At 37.3% G+C, this 15340-nt stretch overlaps 1 protein-coding gene across 9 annotated transcripts in view; it reads left to right on the top strand.

Annotated features, from left to right (window-relative positions):
• Nucleotides 1-15340, top strand: part of Cadps2 (calcium dependent secretion activator 2) — a 520278-nt gene that overhangs the window by 344922 nt on the left and 160016 nt on the right. For all 9 annotated transcript variants that reach the window (XM_060374001.1, XM_060374000.1, XM_060374003.1 and 6 more), the window contains exons 9-10: nucleotides 2187-2253; nucleotides 15152-15260. In XM_060374001.1, the coding sequence (XP_060229984.1) occupies nucleotides 2187-2253; nucleotides 15152-15260 (176 nt within the window). The remainder of the gene's footprint in view (nucleotides 1-2186; nucleotides 2254-15151; nucleotides 15261-15340) is intronic.

Raw genomic sequence — 15340 nt, 5'->3', positions numbered from 1 at the left:
TATCACAGAGATTCCCTCGCCATGGTTTTTCTTCTCCCTGTAAGCCCTCTGTCCTTCTGCCCATGCTCTCCCCAGGACTGATATCTACCCTCTTTTCTCTTTGTACTCCCCCTCCTAGCCTGTTCCCTCTCTTCAGCCACTTCTGCTGTCTATTCTATTTCCCCCTTCTGAGTGATATTTAAACATGCTCTCTTGGATCCTCCTTTTTACTTTTCTTCTTTAGGTTGTTGAATTGTAGAATGGTTATACTGTACCATGTGGCTAAAATCTGCTTGTAAGTGAGTACATCCATGTGTGTCTTTTGCGGTTTGAGTTACCTCACTCAGGATGACCTTTTCTAACTCCATCCATTTGCCTGCAACTTTCAAGATGTCTTTGTTTTTAACAGCTGAATAGTATTCCATAGTGTAAATGTGGCCCGGTTTCTTTATCCATTTTTTGGTTGAGGGGCATTATTTGTAATGGCCAGTTTATGGCTATTACAAATAAAGCTGCTATGAACATATTGACCAAATGTCCTTGTTGTATGGTGGAGCATCTTTGTGTATATGCCCAGGAGTGGTATAGCTGGGTCTTGAGGTAGAACTATTCCCAATATTCATACAACATGGTTGTACAAGTTTGCATTCCCACTAGCAATGCAGGAGGGTTCGCCTTTCTCCATATCCTCACCAGCATGTGCTGTCTCTTGAGGTTTTGATCTCAGCCATTCTGATGGATATAAAATGGAATCTCAGACTCATTTTGATTTGCATTTCCCTGATGACTAAGGATGCTGAGCATTTCTGAGCTTCTACTTTCAAACTCAAATTGTCATAAGATTTGAAAAAAATAAATAAATAATCCCAGCAAGGGATGGGAAGTGGCACATGTCTTTAATCCCAGTACTCAGGAGGTAGAGGCAGGCAGATCTCTGTGAGTTCCAGGCCACCCTGGTCTACAGAGTGAACCCCAGGACAGCCAAGGCTACACAGAGAAACCTTGTTTCAGAAGCTAAAAAATAAAAATTTTTCCACTGTTACACTGTGTCATTGTATGAAGTGTTTTGCATAATAACTCACCAGCATGAGCTTGAGCTTACTTGTTTTTATTTCTCCCTTTTCTCCATGGATACTTGAGCATATTTTTAACTATTTATTGAAAACAGAACTTATGTTCTCAAGGCTGTACAGATAGTTCAGTAGGTAAAGTGGCCAGAACACATGTAAAAAAGCTAAACATGATTTCACATGATTTACAGCCCAGGATTGAGAAGGCAGAGACAGGTAGATCCCCAGAGCTCACTGACCAGCCAGCCTCGCCTACTCAGCAAGCTCTAGGCCAGCAAAAGACCCTGGCACAAAAAAATAAAAAATAAAACGATAAAACAAAAAACAAGAAGGGATAGCACCTGAAGAACAGCCCCATTGCTCTCTGAACTCCACATGAATACCCATACAAAAGAAACATGTACATTCACTTCCATGTACATATGAACACACACAACAAAGATGACCAGCTCAGTCATTTCAGCTTAGATTGCAGATATCATGCAGAGTTAAAAGCCATAGCGGAAATGATGCTAAACGAAATGATGCCTTTTTTATTAGCTGGGTTTCATGGTGAAAAAAATTGTTCGGTAGAGAGCTTCCATAAACCGCATAAACCTCAAAATGACGGAGCTGGCAGAGGACTTAGAAATCAGGACACCTGGTGCTGTCCTCTAGTAGGCAAAGAAATGGATATGGATGTTGATGCAGACATAGCGCAAGGTCACCCAGCTGGACAGTAACCTTTCACCCTGGGTTCTTGGCTCTGTATCTGCCTCCTTCTCAGGCCACGCTCACCAGCTCCAGTCCTCTGAGTGCTGAAGAATTCAGTACAAGTTCCTTCCCTCCTAGCCTCCGAATCTCCTAAGAAACATGTGCGAAAATAAAATTCCAACTGGTTCTTTGATTATCCTTTCTAACTCCTACTTCGTTCAATTTGTAGTAGGGACTGACAAATTGTAAGCCACGTAAATCAATTCCCTTTCAAGAATCGGGAATCGGCAAAGACATCTTGTAACCCAGGAGCTGCGTGTTGTCTCCGATTTCAAATAAACTAAACTTTGCCTTTAGGAGGCTGGACTCATAATACCTATGAAGACATGGAGCTGGGGAACCGCACCACTACTTATGTACTCTTGTGCTTGTTTTTCCCACCAGGTACCTGTATGCCCTTGGACAGAAGGTTTGGAAAAGGTGGAAAAAGCGTTACTTTGTTCTTGTTCAGGTCAGTCATTTATTTTCCTGTTAGGTAATTGCTCTCTGACTGTTGCTATCAGAATTGTTATTTGTTTGTGTCATAGCTCTTTATATTAATTCTTGTATTTAGAAATTAAAACTGAGAAAGATTTTAAATAACTCATTAGAGAGTAAAGAAGTAGTGAATTCATGATATGCCAGCACAGATAATATTTTTTTAATATCAGCCAACAACCCGAGAAACTTATGATGAAATGGCTGAGATACTGTGCTTTTGTATAGAATGCAGCTCTTTTCCTTTGTTAGCCTCTGTGTTGAGATAGTTGTGGTATCAAATTCAACAGTCACTTCAGCATGTGACTATGAAGTCTGTGTAGAAGAGGCAAATAATAATAATAATAATAATAATAATATAGAAATTGTGTTGTCAGTCACAGCTTCCTAAAAGCATCGAAAGGATGCTTGAAGACAACTGCATCATCCTGGTAGTGTGGAGATAAGCTGTGGTCCATTCACTCTCGCATTTTACACAGATATGTCGTGTCTGTTGTATATTCATATAAATGCGCTTTTAAATCAAACCGTTCATGCTATTTGTCGGCAATTGGATTCCAAATATAGATTATTGGAATATGTGCTCATCTGACCTTTTAAAATCATGAGCAGCCCTTGTTGCTTATAATCATTAAGTTCTAGTTACCTTAAAGCAAAGCTTTCAAAGTAGCCATGCCATTCCAGGATACAGTCAAACTATTTCATTCTCAGTGGAAATATATGAAAAGAGAGAGAATCACTCTTGGAATCCTAACAGAATAGCCTGTAAAATCTCATTGATTCCTACCACACATTAGGCAAGCTTAACTGGGCTAAATCAAAATGATGTGGAGAAATTCCAGTGGAGGAAAATTATCATTTGCTGTTTTCTACAGATACAGTCATCCTTCAGTTGCTGGAAAAAAATTAGTTTATTGATGCCCTGTGGTAGCATGGAATCTTTTATGAAAGGTGTTAAAATTCAGTCAGGAGTAGCTATATCTGTGTGGCAGAAAGAGCCAATCTGTTTTATTCTTGTCTAAAGTGTAAACATTTCTTGTGTGGCTTATCATAATAATAAAAGGTATTTGTGTATCTTAGAGTAAAGGGTATGCATGTGTAGACTGCACACACACACACACACACACACACACACACACACAAACACAGAGACACACCCCGGCTTACACTTCTCAGCACTCTGTCCTCCCAAACCCCATGCCTATTAAATATCTTCTGCAGTTTTTCAGTTGTGCCTTTACACTGGCACAAATGTAAATATGTTTATGAAGAAGTTCTAATATATATTTTTCTTGCTTTTTAATTATATTCCCATTATAGCTGTCTCATCTGCATCTAACTGCACAGGCTTACCGTTATGATTTATCATTGCCACATCTTTTGGAAGCATTCCACTGAGTTTTCATGGAAACAAAGCTGCTTTTTCAGTTGTGTTTAATGAATTTATATAGAATCTCGTATAATTCCATGAGCTTAGTAGATGATTTGGGGGATAAACAATCTTTGAACAAACTAAGCTAACTCTGAAGAGTTAGATGTTAGATGGAAGCATGTGAAAAGATATGAAACTGTGTTTTAAAGAAATGTGCAGATAGCATTTGTTAGTCTGAAAACCTGGTAAATGGCAGGAGTCTAAAAGTTTCCAATGTGTTTATTGGTTCAATATGAAAATTAAGCTTCTAGAAACTGGCTTTGAAAAGTTAAATGTTGACCTAATTAATGCTTTGTATCCTGGGAAGGCTTAAGATCATCATTTGCTACCTAGCTTATTTTCTAGTAAATAGTCACGTGAGTCAAAAATTTAAATGCAAACTATGTACTTCAATTATAATTTATTTGAATTTAGAAACAAAAGGAATTTTCAAATTTGTAAAGTGTTTTTTTTTTGAGGGACATTAAATGTGGAAATGCGTTTTCTAGATAATTGAAAATCAAGTTTTATTTTAAAAGGAAAAAATTTAAATTCAATCAAAGTAGTTGCCAAATCAATATGCTCCTTAATTTAAATTTAAGAAAAATTCTACCAAACTTGAATTAATTTGAATTTATTATACTTGTTACATATTGTAGATAAACGAAAGATAGGTAGGTAGGTAGACAGACAGACAGACAGACAGATAGATAGATACAGATAAATAGATAGAAACACACACAGAGAGGGAGAATTCTGTACCTAACTGTGTTGAAATATATATGCCCGTACTCTGACAACTTTTTGAAGTTTCAAACACAATTGAATCTTTCTTCCAATTCCAAATGTAATGGGAAGACAAATTGAATGCACTCACTTCGAAATCAAGATGGATATGTATGGAGATTCGATGAGAGTGACCCATTGGGAGGAACTGGGTAGTTTTTATTAGTGTTTTTAAAGACATCTTTCATTCTGTCTGCACACAGCTTGTAGGTCCATACCTGCAGGCTGCATTATTGAAAGGTGAAGGAGTCGTTTCTCATAGGGAGGACAGTGGACCCTGCTGTGTCTGCTGCTGCCGTCGGCACAATGGTGCTCTGGTGATAATGTGAATCTCATCACCACTGTGAGTGTGGATTATGTGAGTGATATAGCTGGAAACCCGGCCATCAGCCCAAGAATTTGTACTCATAAAAATTGATTGAGAGTTAGGTTTGGCCAGCTGCAAAGTCATTGTTCCAAGTGAACACTCGAGGAGCCACTGAGGTGAAAAGACTTTTCAAAGACTCATATAAACATGAAAATCGGAGGCAAAAATGTCGATTTAAATTAGAGTCAAAAAATCAGAAAGCAAAGTATCTGTTAATGTGTGGTATTTGCCTAGCTTCCTATGTAGGTTGCATTCCCATTTATATTCTAACCCTATACATTTACAGTACTAAATCTATTTTAGTAACTGTCTAAGAGACTGCATTTTAAAATTGAAGGTAAAGTTTTCAAGATAAATTAAAAAAACAATTATTATCAATGTATTTGAAATCTTGCCAAAATTAAAATTTCTTATACATTTTTCTTATGTTTCCCCAATATTGTAGTATTTATTATATTTAGTATTTATTACTATTTATTAAGTGATTGATTTAAACTACTTCTGATATTATATTGTTTTCATATAATAAAAATTTCTATCTTTGAAACAGTTTTTCTTCAGGTAATCATATTCAGGATATATTTCATCTTTGATTTGAAACTTTTGTTTTTTACTTAAGTAAATGGAATTATTCCTCTTACAGTTTTCTAACATTTACTCAAATAGCTGTATATACCAATTATTGTATATTTCTGTGACAACTCCAAATTCTCCTGAGACACTTACGTGTTAGTCCGTCCTTTATGTATTGAATCTGATTGTTATTAAGTGATTTTGTGGCAAGCATTTGCCTAAAGCAATTTTAATGTATGGTCTTATTGGCTCTTTGGAATAAGCCTGCCAGAGTAGGTTATAGTGCCCCCACCGTGCAAATAAGATAAAGAGTACACAGGGGTGTTTATATATATAAAGTTCTCAGGATTAGCCTAGTATAAGATGGAGGCGAACAAATCCTATTCTGTTAGCCAAAGCCTGTGTTTCTTGTTCCGTATGGCTATGATTAAATTAATGTTCACAACCACCATTCTTCTAAAGATGAACAAATATCTTAAAAATCACCGGGGGTCATTGGTGGCACAAGGTACAAAGCAGTGTTGCCACATTATAGAGGTTCCCCCGGATTGGTGACCCGACGAGCTCTGGGCTCAGGGGAAGTGACTGACTGTGTAACATCCCTGGAAACTGAAGCAGACATCTCTGCTGCGTTGGCCCTGTATCAAGCGTTCCCTGCCTGCTGTTGATGTGTCAGAATCATGACTTGAAGTTGCTGCAAACAACAGCAGGCTATCAAGACATGACGTTAATTATATATCAGCCGAGTTGGCACAGGATGTAAGCAGGCAGTGATCAGAACGTGCTGCAAGCCCATGAGAAGCACTGTTTCTCAAGAAGATGCTGTTGGGGTGCTGTCCAGATGAACCTGAAGAAGCAGCTCTCTTTGCCTGGTGGTTTTTGAAGGACCTACCACAGCTAACTCCTCACAGGCATCTGGGATACTAGTGCATAGAGAACATGAAGGTGGTTACAGTGTAAGGGGTTTTCCATCTAAGAGAGCATCTGTCTGCTTATGCAACAGGATTGTTTGAGGTGATAAAGGCATGGCTGTCACATCAACAAAGATCAGAATGGTGGTTCTGTTGCTGTTTAAGTTAGACATGCTCAGTATAGCAACACATTGAAATAAAAGACCTCATCAATATTCCTACAAAGCACCTACTCCATTTTCCTGCACAAGAATAGTCAAGTAACTCTTGCTGGTAGGATGCCCTAAACTCACGAAGACAAGTATGTATCTATTCCTAATGGAATCAAGAGTTCCTCCATTTTCTTTTTAAAATGGAGGAATAGCCATGCCCACAAGTAAAGTGAAATAATAGCCATGTCATCTCAAGTGAAAGATTAGACTCATAGCATATCTGCACCTTTATTTGTCTTGCTTAGAAATATGTTTTTGTCTACAATGATGAAGTAAAAATATATAATTCTCAGATATTAGTTTTTGTATATATGTAAAAATGAAGATGAAATTTCTATATCTGAGGGACCAGATATTTATAATGCCAAATATAATGTTTGACTAGATATGTTTAAAGAACTTGTGAATTTGAAGTTCTCATAGGTGTTGGCTGTTGTTTTTCATTGTCATTTTGTCTTTACAGTCAAACATTTTTTTAAGTTGCCCCTTATTTTATCTTAATCTTTCAAAACATATATCTTCATCAATGAAGATAATGAAAAAAAATCAATTGTTGTGGAGTTTATTTGGATCAAAGTGTCAGGGTAAAATAATATTTCACTTTTGGTTTATTTTAAAGCTAACTCATGTTTGGTAATTAGAACTGTTTATAGAATATTTGTAAAGTCAGTTATGGTGGCCATAAAAGTTTTTATGATTTACCCTAAAATGTTAGCAGTGCATTTAACCTTGAAAATCGCTATAGCATATGCTAATATGAATATTTACCTATATTTCAAAAGCTAAAATTTACAAGAGAGACTGACAAGATAGAGTAAGAGAGGACTGATATAATAAGGAAAAAACATACCTGATGTACCAGCTACTAACGTAGTGTGGTCATTCTCCTTTACCTATGCCTTCTCTTCATAAAGAGAGAAAATCCATTGCTCATTGTTATTTTCAAGTTCCAATCCAGGCTGTGTCTCATGTTTCTTGTTTATGCTTCTCATAGCTATGCACATGGGCAGAGGACTTGGGGATAAGAATCACCTTTTGTTCTGCAGTCTTAGTTAAATTTTTATAGACCATTCAATAGGCTTTTAAACCATTTTACAAATCTATACCGTGAAATGCTTTGTATTTATATGTCACCAAGTCTAAGTATTCAAATACATCTACCTCTTCTTATAGTCTTCAAAATAAGAGTTCACCTGCTCTGTAGTAGAGACTCAGAAAAATACTTGTTAAATAAATAAGTACCTCCCCTCTGTTTGAGATCTTTCTCAAACATTTGCATGAAACACATTAGTTTCTTATATTAGAGCATACATAAACCAAAACAGAGGGGCTGTCTTTGATCCCTCTCTTTTCCTTACTTCCATGTCAGTCATAAAGTATTGCCTCTTCTGTTATCAAAACTGTTGTTCCATTTGTAGCTATTTATATCTTACCTGTTCTGCTGCCAAACTAACTGACCACCATTGTCTGCACAGCTACTGTCAGAGCCCACGTGCATCCTTTCTTCTGCTTCCTCTGCCACCATTCTCCTTAGAACCTATTCTTCATAGAACATACATAACCTTTTTGACCCATAACTCACATTAAGACACCCTTCTGCATAAATTTTTCTAGTGACTCACACGGCAGTTAGAATTAGAAATAAACATGACCTAGAGAAAATCCCATGTATTTCTGGACCTTGGCTTCCTCTCACCAATTAGCATCTGTCATTTTAAAATCTGCATCACTGCTACAGAGCCAAAGATTTGGCATCTTTAAAGTCTCCAGACGCCTTTCAAGTAGTACCTAAAAATATGAGTTTCATTAGATCTCTGTGCTTATGCAACTTTGGAGAAAGTCCCTTGCTTTCCTTCAGATGGTTTGAGGACTCCCCCACCTCTCTGTAGAAGTCTGCACCTGCTCTTTTCCCAAGGGCTCCTTCATTCTACCTACAGACTTGTTCACTTCAAATGTTGACTATTCAAAGGTGTCTTCTTTCTCACTCAATTTAAAAGCCCTTCCAAATCTCTGTCACAACATTCTGTTTCAAATCTTTTTTCAGAACAGTTGTCTCCATTTAAAATATCTTTGTGGGTACATTTAAGTTTTTAATCTGTTTACCCTTTCTAGAGTACCTACTTAGCACTGTATCAGACATAGGTAGAAATTGACAAAATGTTAAGTAGGTGGATATATGCAAATCACACTGCTGCTTCTTTTTTTTTTTTTTTTTTTTTTTTTTTTGTAACAAGATTGCCCTTCCTTTCTTTAGGGAATTTGGACTTGGTCGTTAAATCTCTCTATGCTATTTGGCCAAAGCACTTAATCATAAATATATATTCCCCTCAAATCTGTTAGTACCTTGAAGACACGTTCATTTTCCTTGATTAAATTAAGCTCCGAGGTTTTTGTGTTGTTTTTTTTTTTTTTTTTTTAAATGACTCCAGCAGAACCTTTGCCCTCTGCCAAGAACATTTCCCACTAAGGATTTTAAAAGCCTTAATCTTTACTAAAATTAGATGGTGGCAGTTGCTAAGCTGCCAGCTGTTAATGTGATCCCGACAGTAGTAATGCACATACAAACCTGAATGCTGTGGTCTCTAAATCTCATAGTTAGCACCTACGTGTGTGCATATGGACAGGTGGCAAGCAGGGTGGCAATTAAGAACAAAAATGGGAGGTTTCCTGTCCCAGATACGGATACCGTGCGGGCCCACAGCGACATAAGCTAAAATGCCCTATTGAAAGTAATGATGCTGAAGCCAGACTTAATGCTGTCCTCGGATTAAAGTCTGTCTATCTCCCCGAATTCCCAACAAATCTGTCCTGTTTTGAGTTATTACAAGTGGTCTGAGTAAAGAATATTAAATGTTTATGATTGCTGCACTTCTCTAGTAGGGATTTCTCAGATTTAATATAGTGAATTATATAAGCTTTGTTCACTAATACACCGGGAAGCTTATAAGAACAATACTCCATCAGAGTAGGTCAGGCCTCCATGTTGCTGTGTAAATAATCCCCTGGCTCATTGCTGCGAGACAGAGCAAGTAGATGCAGTCAGACTGATGCTGAGAATGGAGGGAGCAGGGCAACCCCTGGCTCCTGTAGATGACCTTTCAGCAGAGTCACCCTTGTTCCGGGTCCTTGTTAGCAAAGAGTAGCTCCCAGCGGTTACTACCAGAATATGCCTTGTGGCTTCCTTGTTGTGTGCCTTATGAATGTCATGTTGCATGGTCTTGTAAAAGAAACAGGTCAGGTTGGAGCTCTTAGAGTTCTAGAGTAAGCTAATGGATTATGAAATGTGCATCCTATTATAGAATCGAGTCAGTAACTTGTGACTCAGATGTCTAGTATTGATAGTACATAACTTCTAGAGCCAATATTTTCCTGAAGCCTAATTGCAGGCTCCCAGTTGTCTCGTGGGTCAGGTTTCCTCGCTGTCAGTAACAACTCTGCTCACCGTTGGTGTTCCGTTACTATCCCATCTGTACTCTTTGTTATACCTACAGGCGGTGACTAGAAGGGATTCTGGGTCTGTTGGGCAGTTTTGAGATGTTTAGGCAAAATATAAAATGAAGAAAGACTTTTGATATTTTACCATTTCATGGCCATATTTTAGAAACAGACTCATTCCTCTAAACTGAAAATGCTGGGGTTTTCTGTTTAGTTTCTTTAAAGATTCTTTTCTCGGTACTTGAGACTTTGTATGTCTTACTGCTAAAGGGTGATTAATATTTGAATCCCGATAGAAATAGAATGTTTAACGTAAACATTAAACACAACCTGGGTCTATTTTTCAACATAAAAAAAAACATTATCATGAGTGTTTTTCATTACATACCTCTGGTCTAGGTCTTAACTGACATAAATTTTTACACTTTTTGTTGGTGACATGTGTTTTATATATTAACTATGTAAATATATTGTATATATAATATATACATACATATAAGTCTAGATATTTTAATAGATAATAATGTGAGCATACAAATAATATTTGTAAAATGCTTTAAAAAGACCATGTTTTGGTTTGGTAAAGACAAAAATATCTTAAAATCTATAGTACAATTATCCAGGATAATTTCATTAGAAACAGAGCTTTGTAATATTAAAAACTACACTTAGATGCATAGCCACTTTTTCTTGTGTCTGTCTATTTATTATTCATATGTAAGGGCTTTCAGTGAACATCATCAACACCAAAACCATATACTCCTACTTTACCTGTGAAGATATGCTAAGAATGAGCCCATGAGATGGAGAAAACACAAAGAGAGGCAGAGAAGCAAATGAGTAAGGAGGCCGAAGACAGAGAGATGACCGTCCTGGTGTTCACACCATCCACTCCTCTACCCTTTGCTGTGCTTGTTTTCTGCAGAAGAATTCCCCACCCAAAGTTATCTCACTGTCGATTTTTTGTTTTGTCTTGTGACTGTGTGTATATGTTTGTGGGGGGGGGGTGATAGCGGTGAAGGTCTTTGGTTTTATTTGGTTTGAGATAGGATCTCATTCTTTAGTCCAGACTGTCCTTGACTTCACCCTCCCAAGTGTTGGATTTACATATACACTTGAGAAGAAATTAATGATAAAGAGATAAGACCTTGACTTACTTATTATTTAATTTACGTTTCTCTCCCAAACCCTTGGTAGTGCTTGATAGTGCTTGTCTCACAGGATGCCTTTGCCAGACATTCAGAGAGAATTGGCCTCTAATTGGGGAATACAGTTGTTTTAAGTTTTAGAATGTGATGGAAGGAACTCCAGCCTAGCATGAGGAGGCATATCCCAGTCTCAATATGAGCATTGTCACCTGGACAACCTTGGAAAAGCAGGTGCCATTCTTTCCTCCGTTAACTAGAGTTGAAATCAAAATCACAAAGGGTCCAGACATCTTACTTCTTGGAACAACTGTTACAGCAGATTCTGAGTTTGTTTTTGTTCTGTCGTGTTTGTCTGTGACAAAGTCTTGTGATTTTGTTCGGGTTGGCCTGAAACTAACAGTTCTTCTACCCCACCCTCGGAAGAGTTGGGATTACAAGCATACAGCTTGTTTTAGGGAGTAATCATATAATTTATTTCCAATAAAACTTCGCTCTCAGTTTAACTCTTCCTTATTGAGTGACCTATAAATCTCTGACTAGCCTAGTGTCTGAATTGCAAATGTATTCTCTTTAAATCTATACTACATAATCAAAATTTTTAAAATTTAAAAATTTCTTAAATAATCTTTTATTAATTTAGTAAATTTTTGCCAATTAATTCCTCAGTAGAATGTTGATAGCACTGTCATAAAATAAGCCTACAATGCTAATGGCCTCAGTCATACTGCAATACAAATATATCTGATTCAGTAAGATACATTTTAGTGTAGTCCATTACAAATCCAGAAATGCTATCTTTTTCTGAACCGTTTCTAGTTCAAACTACTTTCCAGTATTTTAGCTTCTTCTTTTTTTCTACTTGGTTAAGTATGTAGAAATGGTGGTATTTCTCACAGGATACAAATGTTTTTAAGAAGTTAAAAAACCTTTTTCAGGGCTGAAGAAATAGCTTGGCAGTTAAAAACACTTACTGTTTCTCTAGAAGAACCGGGTTCTGTGTCCATTACCCACCTCCGATGGCTCAGAGCCACCTGTAGCTCCAGTGGATCCAGTGCCCTCTTCCGGCCTCTTCAGCCACCGCATGTATGTAGTATACACAAAGACAGACACACACATACAGATATCAAATAAATGATACAAACACACATTTGCTTTGTCGTGTGAGGGATCACCCCTTATCTAGCTATTTTCCAAATTTGGGTTTCATTCTTTCTGTAAGTTTGTATCTGGAGCCTTCATAGTGCTAGTGTATCGACCGCTTGCTTACAAAAACTGCTAACAGCTTAGCTCTCCATGTGTCCAGAAAATTGCCTAACCAAGACCTAAAATACGACAACACAAATTGACCTGCCACTATGGAAAGAGAAAGTCTCAAAAGGTTCTTCTCCTAGATGATATGCTGTAGCTACTAATGGTTACTGAGATGTCACTTTTGGGGAGTGTGTGCCAACACATTGAAGTCCCTGGGTTCACGCTCCAGTTCTAGAAGCTGAATGTTTCCTTGTTCAACACCTGGAAATGCTAAGTCGTATATATTACACATCTTCTTATATGCTAAGCCGATTTACAAGAAAAAGTGTAGCACCAAGGACCAAAAACAAATGCTTAAGCTCCTATATGAAACGGGACTGTGGCTGCAGCAGCAGCTGGAGTGTGAGATTAGCCGATATGCTTGGTATTTATTGTCCAGTCAGAGGAAGTCTTAGCTGAGATATGTCCCCAGAGGAATTTAAAATTTAGATCTCAAAGAAATCAGAAAAGAAGGAAGGAAGAAAGGAAGGAACGAAGGAAGGAAGAAAGAAAAAGAAAGAAAGAAGCCAATGAAATGATGGACCAAGAAAATAATCTGTCCCAGCTTTATAAACTTGAGTGTGTAATTAGTATCTAAAGTGTGCAAAATTAGCCTTTAAATTTTCTATGAGCTTGTTTTCAATACTTTTGTTTTATTAAATATAAGTAAAATATCAAAGTTAAACCTAGGGACCATGAAGAGATGACTCAGTGTTTAGAAGCTCACGCTGCACTGCAGAGAGCACAAGTTCAGTTCCCAGCTCCCGTCAGGTGCCTCATGGACACCTACAATGACAGTGCCACCAAAGGCTCCAGATGCCTTCTTCTTGCCTGCACAGGCACCTTAAGGAATTCAGCCATAAAGCTATCATATACATAAACTGTAGAACAGTTGTATTTAAGCTATTTTTATTTTTAAACAGGCTCAGAAATTTAATTAAAAAAAAAAATCCACAGAGTAGAACTTAAACAGCTTAAAAGTACACACCCTAAAATGAGAACTTTGTGTAACAGGAGGAGGTTAAACCGAAAATTGGAGAAATCTCTGATGAAAATTAAAATAAAATACAATAAAAACCACAGTGTAACTATTTATGGAATGTTAGTTAGATGCTAAAGAAATCAACTACAACCCAAAATGGACAGATGGAGAAAAATGAAATAGATAATTTGCTAAAGTATATGTAGAAAAGAATGTAAGTTCCAGGATAGTTTTTATGAAACTGAAAGGAAGAAAAATAGAACAAAAACAGACAAACAAAGCAGTGCTTTAAATAATACTGATTGGTAAGACTCTAAAATTAATATTGCCCCAAATTATCCAAGAGAAAACACACAGTATTCTAACTAAGATGTGTGTCACTTAGCAATTACACAGTGAAGCTACAGTGATGGAGAGAAAGACAAACCTTTCATTACAATGTGTGTGTATGTATGTGTGTGGGTACCACTGAGTGTGTATGATTCTGCTCTGAGGGCTGGACTCTATTCTCTTCTACCTTGTGGGTCCCAGGGATTAAACTTAAGTCATGTTAGGTTTAGCAGCAAGTACCTTTACCTGCTCACCATGGCAATAGCCACAAAGATGGAGAGAATGTTTAAGACCAGCCATAGAGCAAGAGGGAAACTGAGTACAAAGTAATCCCAACTGAGCTTCAGCATGCACACATATCCCTCTAACAATGGGATAATACCGACAAAATGCTTACAGAATTGCCATAGTGCATCTATACAAAAAACAACTAGACTGTCACTCATGAGTATACACAAGACATTTTGATATGAAAATCTGACTCAAAAGCTCTGTTCAAAGAAGAAACTAAATTCAGATTTATTGCATGAAATTCAAGAAGTAGTGAACAGCAAGAAAATCAAACAAATATATTCATACTAATACAAATTAATTTTTAATGTATAAGATTATATATTTTAACAGTGAAGAATCCTGCCACTAAATGCTCACACCCTAATAGCAGCAACATGAGGTGGAAATAAAAATGAGGATGAAGTCTGGAGATGATAGTGGATGCGAATAAAAAAAATCAACTTGCTGTAGTCAAGACCAGCTGAAATTAAAACCAAGATAAAATAGGGCTGGAGAGATAGTTCAGAGGTTAAGAGCACTTCCAGAGGTCCTGAGTTCAATTCCCAGCAACCACATGGTGGCTCACAACCGTCTATATTGGGATCCGATGTCCTCTTCCGGCGTGCAGGTGTGCACGCAAGCAGAACACTGTATACATAATGAATACATTTTTACAAAAGACAAAGTAATATTTGAGAGTTCTTGTACTACTATGGATGTGATGTGCAGCTCCTACTTAACTGGTGAAACCCGAAGATCTCTTTGTTGTTCACATTTAATTAGGGACCAAAAGCAAAGTTATATACAGATACGTGAACATACAAAAAGATTGACCATGAAGTACTGTTATAGTTGGTTGGTTCGTTGTTTTTTTTTTTTTTTTTTTTTTTTTTTTGTCTCCATCATAAATATACATGGCAGGGAGTCACGGACCTGGAAAACACGTCCTCATATGAGGTCTAACTGCCAGCTGACCTATGAAATGCAATGCAGCCTCAGAGCTGGGTTTTGAGAAATGCTAAAACACGCAAACTACATGTGTTTTGCTAGGAGGAAAGTCTGGATGGAGAAATATTAAAACTTAAATTTGATTAATATGTTTTGTAACTGAAAACTTTCCTTCTCTCTCTCTCTCTCTGATTTATCCTTTGCAGGTTAGCCAGTATACCTTTGCTATGTGCAGTTACAGAGAAAAAAAGTCTGAACCGCAGGAATTAATGCAACTTGAAGGCTACACTGTGGATTACACAGATCCTCACCCAGGTAATTCTATGTGGACCACTTGTCCGGTCACGTGTGGGTGTGTGCAACTCTGGAACTTCTTGTTCTCCACTGAGAACTCT

Source organism: Meriones unguiculatus, chromosome 21 (assembly GCF_030254825.1).
Source record: "Meriones unguiculatus strain TT.TT164.6M chromosome 21, Bangor_MerUng_6.1, whole genome shotgun sequence".
Classification (NCBI taxonomy): domain Eukaryota; kingdom Metazoa; phylum Chordata; class Mammalia; order Rodentia; family Muridae; genus Meriones; species Meriones unguiculatus.
Note: the sequence above shows the minus strand (reverse complement) of the source record. Positions and strands in the feature narration are given on the sequence as shown.